This window comes from Camarhynchus parvulus, chromosome 2 (genome assembly GCF_901933205.1).
Source record: "Camarhynchus parvulus chromosome 2, STF_HiC, whole genome shotgun sequence".
Classification (NCBI taxonomy): Eukaryota; Metazoa; Chordata; class Aves; order Passeriformes; family Thraupidae; genus Camarhynchus; species Camarhynchus parvulus.
In genome coordinates this window covers 151,058,955-151,073,240 of record NC_044572.1, presented here as the reverse complement: position 1 = coordinate 151,073,240, position 14,286 = coordinate 151,058,955, and the positions used below count along the sequence as shown (strand labels likewise).

The window sequence follows — 14,286 nt, the reverse complement described above, 5'->3', positions numbered from 1 at the left end:
CTTCTTCTCCTCTGAATCTGTTGCATCACTATTGAAGGATGTTCAGTTTCCCCTCAATGTTAAAGAGACCATCTTTCTGGTATTCAATCTGGTAAGCTTCCTCTATACAGTCTGCAGCTTCTCTAGAATGAGAACTGAGATTTCTAGACAGGCTGATGAGACCCCTGACTCAGGAGTAGACCCAGGTGTGGAAAATCCTGAGTGGTGTGGGAAATGGGAGGATATGGACCAAATCCTGAAGGAATTCTCCGACCCTATAGTCTGGGACTTTCCCCATGAACAAATTCAGAACCCAGCTAAGGTGAGGAAATACCTGAAAGAGAAGTACCAGGATGACCCTAAGGAGAAGAAGATCATTGCAGTGAGCTGGGCCCTGGCTTGTGCTTATTGCACTCTGTTAGATACTCTTGGGCAGCAGACAGGGGCAGGGAGATAAATCAGCAGCTATCCCAGTCAGGCTGCAGCCAACAGCCCAGGCTCGAAGCCAGCAGCCAAACTAGATAGTGAGCCTAAGCCGGCAGCTAAACCAGACAATAAGCCTCAACCAATGGCTGTTGCTACCAGCACTAGAAGTGGGAAATGCACGGACAAGACCGATTGACCCGTGGATGATGATGATGATGATGACAATGATGCAGGAGAAGGACCCTCAACGCTTCCTGACATAAAATCAGGAGTCAAAGCAGCAGGTGCAAGATCAGAAGCCAATATTGAGTCCTTTTCCCTGAAGGACCTTCGTGGCCTAAGAAAGGATTACACTCAACGACCTGATAAATCCATAATCAGTTGGTTAGTCCGTCTCTGGGATGCTGCAGGCGAGGCTACAATTCTGGACGGCACTGAAGCGAGGCATTTGGGATCCTTGTCGCATGATCCTGTCATCAGCCAAGGAATGGTGAGGGGGGCTAACCCTCACAGCCTCTAGGCACGGGTCCTGGGAAGTGTAGCACAAAGATGCCTGTGTGCAGACGATCTCTATATGCGGCAAACCCAGTGGAAGACCATAGAACAAGGGATCCAATGCCTAAGAGAAATGGCAGTGGCAGAGATTATCTTCTCAGATGACGTAACAACTAGGAACCCAGACTTGGTACCACGCACGTCTGTGATGTGGCGAAAACTTGTGCGACTTGGGCCACATGAATATGCTTCTGCTTTAGCCATAATGAAGCGGGATGATGGTGAGGAGACTGTGCTTGATATGGGAAAGAAGCTCCGAGCATATGCAGATGCTGTGCATGGCCCAACACATGCCAGAATTGCAACAGTGGAAACACATCTGCAGAAATTAGAGGATAAGATAGAGGAGAATCACAAGAAGCTCAGAGAGGAGATTAGAGAAGGCCTTCTCTAAATCTCAGCAGTGCAGATCAGAGGTTCTGGTGCCCAACGCAGACGTTCCCCAGATGGCGAGAGAAGGTACACCCCACAGGCTGAGCTGTGGTTCTACCTGCGTGAGTGTGGAGAAAACATGAGGAGATGGGATGAAAAACCTACTGCTGCTCTGGCATGATGGGTGCATGAATTGAAGGAAGACAGGGCTCAGAGAGGGAGTTCCACCAAAAGGAAAGCAGCTCCAGTTGCCCGTAGCCGAACTGCCAGGTATGATGATGATGACGTGTCTGATCCCCTTGAAGGAACATCCAAGACATATGCCCAGGGAAAGAAGGATAACCAGGCTTAGAGGGGCCCTGCCTCTAACCAGGTAGAGGCTAGGGAAAACAGTGTTTTCTGGTCTGTGTGGATTCATTGGCCTGGCACATCGGAACCACAACAGTATAAAGCTTTCGTTGATACTGGTGCACAATGCACATTAATCCCATCGAGACGTGTGGGGACAGAGTCTGTTTCTATTGCTGGTGTGACGGGCGGATGCCAGGATTTTTCTTTGGTGGAAGCTGATGTGAGTCTGACAGGAAATGAGTGGAAGAAACACCCTATTGTGACTGGCCCAGAAGCCCCATGTATTTTGGGCATAGATTACCTCCAAAGAGGGTCTTTCAAAGACCCAAAGGGACTCAGGTGAGCATTTGGGATAGCAGCTGTAATGACAGAAGGCATCCAGCAATTGAACACCTTGCCTGGGCTGTCTGAGAATCCATCAGCAATAGAACTTCTGGAGGGAGAAGAGCAACAGGTGCCAATTGCTCCTTCCACAGTGCATCATCGACAGTACAGAACCACTTGAGATGCTATGATTCCCATCCATAAGATGATCTGAGAGCTGGAGAGCCAAGGGGTGGTCAGCAAAATCCACCCACCATTCAACAGCCCCATTTGGCCTGTGCGTAAATCTGAAGGAGAATGGAGATTGACTGTGGACTATTGTGCATTGAATGAAGTGACTCCACCACTGAGCGCTACTGTGCCAGACATATTAGAGCTCCAGTATGAGCTTGAGTCCAAGGCAACGAAGTGGTACTCCACTATTGATATTGCTAATACATTTTTCTCCATTCTTCTGGCAGTGCAATGCAGGCCTCAGTTTGCTTTCACATGGAGGGGAGTGCAGTATACCTGGAACCGACTGCCCCAGGGGTGGAAGCATGGTCCTACCATCTGCCATGGACTGATCCAGACTTCACTAGAAAAGGGTGAGGCTCCAGAACACCTACAGTATATTGATGACATCATTGTGTGGGGGAACACAGCCACGGAAGTGTTTAAGAAAGGAAAGAAAATCATCCAAATCCTCCTGGGAACTGGTTTTGCCATCAAAAAGAGCAAAGTAAAGGGACCAGCTCGTGAGATTCAGTTCCTAGGAGTGAAGTGGCAAGATGGACAGTGTCAGATTCCTACAGATGTCATCAACAAGATCACAGCAATATCTCCACCACCCAATAAGAAGGAGACACAAGCTTTCCTAGGTGCCATAGGTTTTTGGAGGATGCCTAGTCCTGAGTACAGTCAGATTGTGAGCCCTCTTTACCTGGTCACCCACAAGAAGAACAATTTCCAGTGGGGCCCTGAGCAGCAACAAGCCTTTGCCCAGATTAAACAGGAGATTGCTCATGCAGTAGCCCTTGGCCCGGTCAGGACGGGACCAGATGTGAAGAACGTGCTGTACTCTGCAACTGGGAACCATGGCTTGTCCTGGAGCCTTTGGCAGAAGGTGCCTGGGGAGACTCGGGGTCGATCACTGGGATTCTGGAGTCCAAGCTACAGAGGCTCTGAAGCCAACTACACTCCAACAGAGACAGAAATCTTGGCTGCCTATGAAGGAGTCCAAGCCGCCTCAGAGGTGATTGGTACAGAAGCGCAACTCCTCCTGGCACCCTGACTACCGGTGCTGGGGTGGATGCTCAAAGGCAAGGTTCCTTCCACTCACCATGCCACCAGTGCTACATGGAGCAAATGGATTGCTCTGATCACACAGTGCGCCCGTATAGGTAAACTGAATCGCCCTGGGATTCTGGAAATAATTACAAACTGGCCGGAAGGTGAAAACTTTGGTCTTGCTGATGAAGGGGAACAAGAAGTGACGCGGGCTGAAGAAGCTCCACCATACAACCAGCTGCCAGCAGAAGATACACGATACACTCTTTTTGCTGATGGTTCTTGCCGCATTGTGGGAATGAACCGGAAGTGGAAAGCAGCCGTATGGAGCCCCACAGGACAGGTCGCAGAGGCCACTGAAGGAGAAGGTGGATCAAGCCAAGTTGCTGAACTCAAAGCTGTTCAACTGGCCCTGGACATTGCTGAGAGAGAGAAGTGGCCAAAGCTCTACCTTTACACTGATTCATGGATGGTAGCCAGTGCTCTGTGGGGATGGCTGGAGAGGTAGAAAGAGGCTAACTGGCAGCGTAGAGGAAAACAAATTTGGACTGCTGATGAGTGAAAGACATTGCTGCCAGGGTAGGGAGGCTACCTGTGAAGGTCTGCCATGTAGATGCCCATGTCCCCAAGAGCAGAGCCAATGAGGAGCACCAAAACAATGAGCAGGTAGACCAGGCTGCAAAGATAGGGGTATCCAAGATAGAACTAGATTGGGAACACAAGGGAGAGTTATTCCGAGCTCAATGGGCCCGTGATGCCTCAGGCCACCAGGGTAGAGATGCCACCTATAAGTGGGCACGAGACCAAGGGGTGGATTTAACCATGGACAGTATTTCTCAGGTTATCCATGACTGTGAGATGTGTGCTGCCATCAAACAGGCCAAGCGAGTGAAGCCCCTATGGTATGGTGGGCGGTGGTCCAAGTACAAGTATGGGGAGGCCTGGCAGGTTGACTACATCCCACTGCCCCTGACACCAAGGCAAGCGCTAGATGCTCACAATGGTAGAAGCCACCACTGGATGGTTGGAAACCTACCCTGTGTCTCACGCTACTGCCCAGAACACCATCCTGGGCCTGGAAAAGCAAGTCCTGTGGAGACATGGTACCCCTGAGAGGATTGAGTCAGACAATGGGACTCATTTCAAGAACCGCCTTATCAACACCTGGGCTGGGAAACATGGCATTGAGTTGGTGTACCGTATCCCCCACCATGCACCAGCTGCAGGCAAAGTGGAGGTACAATGGACTACTAAAAAACACATTGAAAGCATTAGGTGGAGGATCTTTCAAAAACTGGGAGCAGCATCTGGCAAAAGCCACCTGCTTAGTTAACACTTGAGGCTCTACTAACCGAGTGGGCCCTGCCCAGTGTGAGCCTTTGCATAGAGTAGATGGAGACAAAGCCCCAGTGGTGCATGTCAGAGGTTTGTTAGGGAAGACAGTTTGGATTAATTCTGCCTTGAATACAGATAAACCCATTCGTGGGGTTGTTTTTGCTCAGGGACCAGGTTGCACATGGTGGATAATGCAAAAAGATGGAAGAACACGATGTGTGCCTCAGGGAGATCTGATTGTTGGGTGAGACCTATGTGTAAATATCACTGTTTGCTGAATGTTATTACCTTTGTCTGTGTATAGCTGTATATGGGATGTATAATGTATGTGTTTGTAGAGTTAGAATATATATTAGTTTTAGTAGTAAGCTGACGACATGGGGATAAGGGGTGGAATGTCCTGGGTTGACTCTATGATGCTTTTATCCCCGGTCACCGTGTTCTGTTTATGCTGAATAATAAGTTTTGCACCTTTAAGCCTTGTTGCAGAGAGTGAAGGGGGGAGAGAAGAAGCACGCAGTTTGTTTTCAGACACTGCACTCACCCCTCCACATTCTTGCTCCTGGACTGTGTTGTCTGTGGGTGAACAGACAGCAGGACAGAGCTCTCCTTTGCTTTTAGTTAGTTTTAGCTTGCTGAGACAAGAAGTTCCCTGGACTGTGGGTTTTTTTCCTTTTTCTTTGGACTTGTTTAAACCTGCTCTGGACTGAACACCCAGGGGAGCACCGGCAGCTACCACCTATGGCCCACTGGGCTGAGCCTAACCTGCAACACTGGACGGACTGATCAGAGACTGAGTGAGCTGAACTGCAGCCTGGGGAGGGGACTTTCTCAGTTTGTCATCTCTTTTGGAGCAGCAAGGGGTTTTACTGTTTAATATTGTTTAGATTTTATTGTTTAATAAACAGATTTTTTCCACTTTTCTCCAAGGAGGTAGTTTCTCCCAAATGGGTTGTGGGGAGGGGCCGATTGAATCTGCTTTCCTAGAGGAGCCCCTTTGGGGGTTCTCTCCAAAATTTGCCCTGAACCAGGACACCATGGAATCCCATGGCTGGGATCAGAGCAAACTCAAGTTGGCTCTTCTAAAACCCAGCGTCCTTGTCCCCTTTAGCGTGCTTAGTACGACCTTGAACTCCACGATGCTGTGCAGCTGGAGCAGTGGGACAGAGACCTTTGCAGCCTGAGCTGCTCTTCTTCCTCTCTGTCCCTGCACAGAACACAGCAGGGAGGAGAACAGCAGCAGGGCCCTGCGCATCCCCGGGCTCAGGTTTTGTGTCAGCTCCATGGAGATGTTGGTCAAGTGAAAAACCCAAACTGTTTATTAAGGGAAACCGAAGCAAAGGGTTGAGCTGGGAGATAAAAAAAGGGGGTGGGCAGGGCCTGAGGGCTGCAGGGAGGGAGCTGCCAACAGGGAGAGAGATGGCAGGAGCTCCTGGAGCTTCCCACAGGCTCAGCTCTGAGCAGCGAGAGCTGTGCCTGGAGCTCCAGCTGGTCCATCCTGCTCTGCAGGTGCTCCCATCTTCTGTGGGAACTGGAAATGGCTGATGGACGCTGGTGCATCTGATCCAGCAGATGAACGAAGTCCTGCAGATCTTCTCTCAAAGGTCAGCTGAATCAGTATGCTGAGGCAGGATGGATTCTCATCTTCAGGGCTTGAAGAGCTGGAAGAGAGAGGAACAGAGCCACGCTTAGAGGCCAGATTGAGGGAATCCAAGGAAAGCCTCCTGCCAGGGCCATCCCAGGCGGCTCTTGCCATGGCTTCTGCCGGAAGATGCTGGCCACGGATCGCCCACGTTTCCCTGGCAGCTCTCCGGGCTCTGCCCCCGCCGCCCCTCGTCCGCACAGCGAGCAGAGCCCTCGGCAGCCCAGGCGCGGACTGTAGCTCCGGGGCCGGGATGTGCAGCTGCCCCGGCGGTCGTCGCTGCCCACTCACCGTCGGTGAGGACCTAAGCCTGGGTGACCGGCTGGCTGCTGAAATTCCGCATTGCGAAGGATGTGGAATCTTTGTTCTGTTAGTAATAGAAATAGGTTTTGTTTTGATATGCTGTGATGGGATGAATGTCTACTGCGTACTGGTGCTGACAAAGGTACAGTATTTTTGTGGTTCTGATGTGTTAGGTTAGTGAATTTATATGGTTTAATATACAGTTTAAGATAGAAATAAATATAAATTTTAAAATAAATATAAATTTATAACAGTAAACATAAATATAGAAAACAGATAAATACATACATCTTTAATATATAATATGTTATTGTAACATATTATAATAAATATACATAATAATTTATAAATATACAAAGATATTTAAATATAGATTGTAAATATAAAAATATTAAATATAGTTTAAAATAAATTGGGGATTTTTGGTTTTAATTAGGTTATAGGCTGGGGTTTTTTATAAATAAGATAAATATAAATAATATAAAATATAAATCCAAATATACAAATATATAATTTATATTCCAATCTCTATAAATACTTATTATAAATAAATATACGTAATAGAAATATATAATATAAAAATAGTATATCTAATATTCTATTAAAAGGTATTCTCTAATATATATAATATCTATAAATAAAATTATTTAAAATAAAAATGTAAATGTGAGTAATATGAAGAGATGTATTATAGATTATAAATAACATTATACGGCAATATAAATTATAAATATAAATGTGAATGTAAGTATGAAGAATATAAATATAAAAATATGTAAATATAGTTTAAAAGAAAGGGCTTTTTTGTTTTTATTTGGTTGGAGGCAAGGTTTTTAAATTAAATAGTATGAATATTTATATTATTGTTATATATTTCTAAATATAGAAATATATGAAAGAGATATAAAAATATAAATATAGAAATTTAAAATATAAATAAATATAAATAATAGGAAGATATGTAATATAGAACACAACACTATATATGAGTATACATTTTAAATGTAAAAGTGAATATAAATATGAAAAATAGAATTAAAAAATACAGTTTAAAAGAAAGGGGTTCTGTTTGGCTTTTATTTGGGTAGAGGCAGGGGATTTATTTTAAATAATATAAGTGTTACAGAAGTTAAAATCCTAACACAGAAATATATAATCAATATATAAAAATATGTATAAAAATATATAAATAAATCTAAGTAATAGGAATAGATGTAATATAGAATATAAATTTATGTATAAATAAACGTTATACATCAATATACATTATAAATAGAAATGTGAATATAAATATGAAAAATATAAAAATAAAATATATTTAAATATTGTTTAAAATAAAGGGTTGGGATTTTTTTTTTTTTGTTCTTATTGGGTTAGAGGCAGGCTTTGTTTTTTTTTTTTTCCCGGGTTGTTTTGGGGCATTTATTTCAGAGGAGTTTTTGGAGGGGATCTCCCCTGTTCTTTTTGCCGCCTTCCCTGCCCGCAGCCCCGAGGTGCCCCCGGCTGGGCTGGGCGGCGGTGCTGCCGCCTTGTGGGCAGAGCGCGGTAGTGCAGCGCTGCAGAGACAGGCAGCCGAAAGGCCGCCATCTTGAGAGTGGCGTGTCACCAATGTCGCGGACTTTCTTTGACCTTCTCAAGGTGGCGGCCAATAAGGCGGGAAAATCGCAGACCCTCGTAAGTCTGCCGCCCTGTGGCCAGACAGCGGTACTGCAGCCCCCCGAACCAGCGCCCTGCCCCTCGCGGCTGGGTGCCGGGGGCGGGGGAGGGACGCGGCTGCCGAGCGAGGGAAGGGCGAGGGAAGGGAGCGAGCGGCGGCCGGGGCGGGGTCTGTGAATGGCGGGGAGGGGTGAAGGACGTTCAGGGCTGCGAAGGGGCACGAGATGGCCGAGAAGAATGGTCGGGGCGGGGGCGGCCCGGCGGGGCCGGTTTTGGCGGGCGGCGGAGGCGCGATCGCAGCGCTCCGCGGGCCGGGGGCAGCGGGCGGGGGCGGGCGAGCGGCTGCGGAGGCGGCTCTGCAGCGTGTTCAGCGTTGCGAGCCGAGAGCGCTGCGTTCTGTGGTTTTTATGATAAATCTATAAAACATGTAAAAACGGTTTTGTAAGTCTTAATCGTTGAAGGCGGCAATAAGTGGTTTTAAAGCCTGTTCTTGACCAGACAAAGGGAAAAAGTGTGAATTTGATGCTGAACTTGTCATTTTTAATTTGACTTGCCTTCAATTATGTAGGAAGAGAGAGAACTAGAAAAAGAGAGAAATAGAATTGGTTATTGAGCCCTCTTAAAATGTTCACCATGATTCTGTGTGGAGCCGAAGTGAAGGGTGATGGAACAGAGCTCTGTGCTTTAGAAGGAAATACATTTAAACCTGATCTCCACACAGAGTCTTACTAATTTCTGTTTTTAAAATACAAAATAAGTTTAGGAAGTGTTGGAAGTTAGTATTTTGGGAAAGAAATGGCAGTTCCACAAAGCATTCCATTGAACAGAGGCTCTTGGAACGATTCATTCTGTAACTGCTGTAACTGCAATCGGTTGGTGGTTTGTTCAGTGCTGAAATGTGCGCTTGCCCTTCTATCAAGCACTATTTCATTTGCATTTCAGTGCTATGAATCTTGATCAATTGGAGAGGAGACCAAGAGAAATTTTTCATCCTGAGATACAAAAAGTAGGAAGTGACTTTTTTTTTGTTCGAGTCTTTTTCTTTATTATTTTCTGGAAAAAAAAGTAATTAAGTAGTACTGGTTTGTTTCTTCCAGTAGCAAATAATAAAATAATAATAATAATAATAATAATATATGATGATGATGATGATGATGTAATACTACTTAAACTGTCTTTATCCATTGAACTGGCCATTTCAAATCAAAACTTCTAAACACAAATAAAACCATCATCCTTGTAGAATCTTTAATAGGAGTGGGCCAAAGATACTGGTTTTGTTTACAGGATTTGTTGGTTCGAGAAGAGCAAGAGGTAAGTATGAGCCGAACTACTTCTAGCTCACAGACCTGTCCAGTGACTACAGCTTTGTATTTTGATGAGCTTATGATGACTTTGAAATAATCAATTGCTCATTACAGTAAAAAAAAGTCATGTTTTTTTGAACATGACAGCAAAAATAACTTTAAGCACCAACTTAATAATAATAGATCACCAATTTCAGTTAACAAATTTATGCTCTACTATCAAAGTTTAAAGGTAAATTATTTTGTATTAGGAGATGGTATAAAGTGTATGTTCTAATGTGTAGGATGTATACAAAGATACACGCATACTTGAAAGTCCTTAGAGGAAACAAATTTTTATGTCTGCTGTTTGAGTATTTATTGTATAATATTTGGTTTTATTTCCCAGGGATTGGTGAATTTTAAATTTGGAGTCCTCTGTGCTAAGGATTGTCAGCTTCCAGATGATGAAATATTCAGTAATGGTGAGTTTTTCACCGTCTCCTTAATTGTTTTGCTTATCCGAATTTTTAAAAAAAGGCAAGATAAAAAAAAAAAAGTAGGTTTATTATTTTTTACCCTGTTGTGTCAGTTTCCTCAGTATTTGCTGGAGCTCTGCTTACCCAAGCTTTGGGTAAAACAAGCTTTGGGTTCCTTCTGTCTCACCGGGAGTTGCCCAGTTTGGTTGCATCTGGTGAAATTCACCCTGAGACCTGACAGAGCTGGCTCAGACTACGTGAGAGCCATTTGCGGTTCTCTCCAGACACCTGGAGAATGGGTGAGTTTCTGAGGATCTGGCACGTGTACTTATATCAAACCTCAGTCTGTGACATTGCTGGGGAAAACCCTTCTGTGTCCTGAAGGGCTCAAACTCTGCTGAGGATCCACTTATCAGTTGCTCAGCTGGATGGTTCCAGCTCCTAAAGTTAACACTTGTACTCTTGCCCTGTACTTTGTATCTATTGTATTTTTGTGATTTTGTAAGATTTTATGTCTTTGCAAAATATTGTGCATTTCACTCTTTGGAACCTCTCAGATCATTCTTCGGCACAGCAGCACCTAATGGGACGCTTGGCTGCTGTCCTGAAGGGGTTGGTCGCTGGATTGGTAAATCCTGGAGAGTTTGTAAGGCTGCTGTCCCCAGGGAGGTACCGTGCTTTGTTTGCTTTTGCTCTGTTGGTTAGGTGCTGCTTCTCATCGGAAGTATTAATTTCAAACTACCGTGTTCTTTTTTTAACTTTTCCTGGTTCTCTCCATCCGGCAGGGAAAGACTCTCGTGTCCTGGTCGTCAGGCTCAGTGCTGCCCGAAAAGATACAGAGACTAAAAAAACATAAGAAGCAAATATAACTGCGGAGAAAACAAACTGGAGAGAACAAAAGGTGATGCTGTTATCCTCATCCTGCATTAGAAACATCCACTGTGCTTGATGCTGGTAGCTGCCAGGGGCTTGTTAGCTCTTTTTAGGCGGGTGTAGGTGTTCACTTGTAGGTTTTTTCTCTGGACAAGTCAATTCAAACTTTGCTAAGCTTATATTTGAAAATTACTCTCTAGTACAGGCCAGCGTGACATTTTTGAATGTTGTAAAAAAACCATGTTACTTGGAAATTGCTAATGATGAGAAGCTTTAGGGAAAAACAAGATTTCAGGGTTGGGAGATGTGGGAGGAATTTTGTGGGGATGTTAGACTGAAATAAAGCACACTTTAAGCTGGACTGGCACGCTGGCAGATCCCCTATTAAACAGCAGTGCTTAGATTAGTCTGGGCGTTGCCCATTGTTTTTGTAGAAATAAATGTTTCCTGGTCTTCAGAAGTAAGCTGCTTTGAAAAGCTGGAAGGTGCAGTATAGCGACAATCCGTGTGCTTCAGATTAAAAGTAGATTCGGAAGGGTGATAGGCTTTTGTCTTTTCTTAGGAGTTTTTAATTCTGTGTTGCCAAGTCATCCATCGGAGCCCTGTTGTAATAATCATCCTACAAATATAAAACAAAAAATCAGACTCTGTCCCAGCCACTTTGAGCCTAGAACATTGTTTCCTCGGGCTGCCATTGGTGTGCCGTCAGTACTCACCACGGAAGCGAGCTGAGGATTGCTGCAGCTGTTGGGAACAAACAGCTGCTCGTCACAAAGAAATAGAATTGGGACGACACCTCGGTCAGCGCCTCCCTGCTCTCATCTCCTGAATCTCCAGCAGAGGAGTTCCAGTCCATCCGGGTACGTGTCATCCAGTTCCTGGTGATCTGAACACACCGAGCAGCACTCAGCTGCTGTGGGGGGCTCAGGGAAGGCAGAGTGTGCGTTCCCATCTTCCTGAACCTACAGACAAAGCAAAGTGAGAAGCCACAGGGTGGAAATCAGTCGCATAGATGCTAAATAAAACTTGCAGATGTTTTTAAGAATCGTTTCTGCTTGTTCTTTGTTGTGCTTCTGTGCTTAGAAAACATCCCTTTAAAATCAGTTCAATTCATCAGTTGAAAGTTTTTGCAGACCCTCCCTGAGCAGAATTTGTGTCAGACTCGGTGCATGCTGTGCTGACCTCATAGGAGTGTGAGGATCTCATGTGTGCTACTTTTTGCTTTAGGACACTCTGAGGTGTTTATTCCTTTTGGGATACAGGATGAGAATTCCCAAGAGAGGTAGTTATAAGGTATGACCTTGGGAAAAAGCCTGTGTCGTTGGAATGTTGTTGTTGTCAAAAGCTAATTTTTTCTTAGCCAGTAGTTAGCTTTTTGCTTGATTTTTGTGGTATCAATATTTTATTATTTAAAAAAATTGCTTCAAAATAACTTCAGTGGTTGGCCACCAGTACCTTGTTCAGATTTGCCTACTTGCTTGTAGCTAAAATGTTTACATATTGTTGATCATTGTATTGAAGAAACTGCTGCCCAGTCAGCTAATAACTGAATGTCTCTCTGTCTAGGATGTAGGGAGAGGATTTAGGCAATGTCTTTGTTTTCAGAAAAAAGTTCCACTGTGGTTTCTAAGTAGAGGAAAAGGGGGTGAAGACTCAGGGCTCGGATGCCACTGGGGGCACCCCAAGGTCCCCCAGGAGACGGAGCCCCACTGCGGGGCAGGAGCAGTTATGTTCTCATGTAATGTAGAACAAATTACAAATATGAAAATGATACATATAAAAATATTTTTTAAAATAGTTAAATAAAGCGGGGTTTTTTTTATTTGTCAATAGGCAGGGTTTTGATTATAAAAATTATAAATACAAATAATATAAAGGTAGAAATCTAAGTCTAGAAAGTCTATCATAAATACATACAGCTATATATAAAATCTAAAAATATAAGAAAAAATTAGGTGTAGCAGTAGATATGATACATAATTTAAAGAATCATTTAAATATATTTTTAGAATTTTATATATTATATATATGTAATTATTAATGTAACACATCAAAAGAAACGATAAATATAAATGTGAATGTAATTATACAAAGTATAAAAATATTTCAATATCGTTTAAAAGAAGGCTTTTTTTTCTATTTATTTGGTTAGAGACTGGGTTTTTATTTGGAATAATAGAAGTATTGTAGAAATAGAAATCTAAATAGAGAAATATACAATCAATAGATAAAGACATTTAGAAAAACACAACCGAACGACGCCGCCTTCGGCCGAATGGAACGAGCTCAGCCGAGCCAAGGCGAGCGCAGCCGAACCTGACGGCCTCGAGCGAACCGAGGCGAGGCTTACGAGGCTGCCTGAAGCGAGCCGAGCTCAGCCGAACCGAGCCTGCTGCTGTGGTGGGCGCTAATTAGCGCGAGTGCGGTCACAGCCTAATGAGCTCCTGTCCCCGCCCGCGCTCCCGGTCGTGTCCGTGCGATGGCCGGGCCGCCCGCGGGACGCGGCAGCAGGAGAGCCCCGAGCTAGGCGAGTTTAACGTGAGGCGGCGCCGCTTGCCCGCCCTCAGGGAGCCGCGCCGCGCCGCGGAGAACGCACCGAGCGGCTCCGAGTGTCTCCGAAGCGAGCCGAGGCGGGCCGACCACACCGAGCGGCTCCGAGTGTCTCCGAAGCGAGCCGAGGCGCGCCGTACACACAGAGCGGCACCGAGTGTCTCCGAAGCGAGCTGAGTGGGGACGAACCCACAGAGCGGCTCCGAGTGTCTCCGAAGCGAGCCGAGGCGCGCCGAACACACCGAGCGGCTCCGAGTGTCTCCGAAGGGAGCTGAGTGGCGACGAACCCACAGAGCGGCTCCGAGTTCGGCCGAAGCGAGCCGAGGCGCGCCGAAGAGGCGAATGCAGCCGAATGTAGCTGACAATAGCCGAGTTTAGGCGCTAATAGCTGAATCTAGCCGAACAGCCGACTCTAGCCGAGTGTCTCCGGAGCGAGCCGAGTTCGGCCGAGCGCAGCATCCCGGGCAGGGCGAGGCGCCGGGCCGGGCTCGGGCTGCAGCCGGGGCTCTGTGAGGCTTCCCCGCGTGTCCCTCTCTCTACCCCTCCTTCCTTCTCCCCGTATTCGCCTTCTCTCGCTCCCTTTCTCCCATTCCCTCTCTCCCCACAAAGCCGGCTCCTTCCTGTCCTGTCCCTACCCCGCTACTCCCTTCTGTTCCCCCTCTCTCCCGCCTCTGTCCACCCTCCCTCTTCCCCCCTCCCGGGCTTTCCCTTCCCGTCCCGTTTCCCTCCGCAGCCCGAGCTCCCTGCCTGCCCTTTCTCATGCCCTGCTCTCGCTGCTCTCTTCGCGTGCCCCCTTTCCTTCTTTGCCCCGCAGCGGCGGGGCTCGGGGTGCCGGAGAATAAAGCCCCGCGCGAGGCCCGGAGCCCGGCGCCGCTCGGCCCTGGCA

General features: G+C 46.0%; 1 protein-coding gene and 1 long non-coding RNA gene across 2 annotated transcripts in view; one reads left to right on the top strand and one right to left on the bottom strand.

Moving 5' to 3' along the window:
- Positions 1-10,083: 10,083 nt before the first annotated feature.
- LOC115900902 lies at positions 10,084-11,506 on the top strand. The gene is made up of 3 exons (XR_004060512.1): positions 10,084-10,276; positions 10,763-10,878; positions 11,413-11,506. It is a non-coding gene; the product is annotated as an uncharacterized LOC115900902 (long non-coding RNA).
- Positions 11,507-13,276: 1,770 nt separating this feature from the next.
- RECQL4 (RecQ like helicase 4) overlaps positions 13,277-14,286 on the bottom strand; it is a 101,295-nt gene continuing 100,285 nt past the window's right edge. Inside the window, 1 exon segment of the mRNA XM_030964784.1 lies at positions 13,277-13,573. Coding sequence (XP_030820644.1) covers positions 13,277-13,573 — 297 coding nt within the window.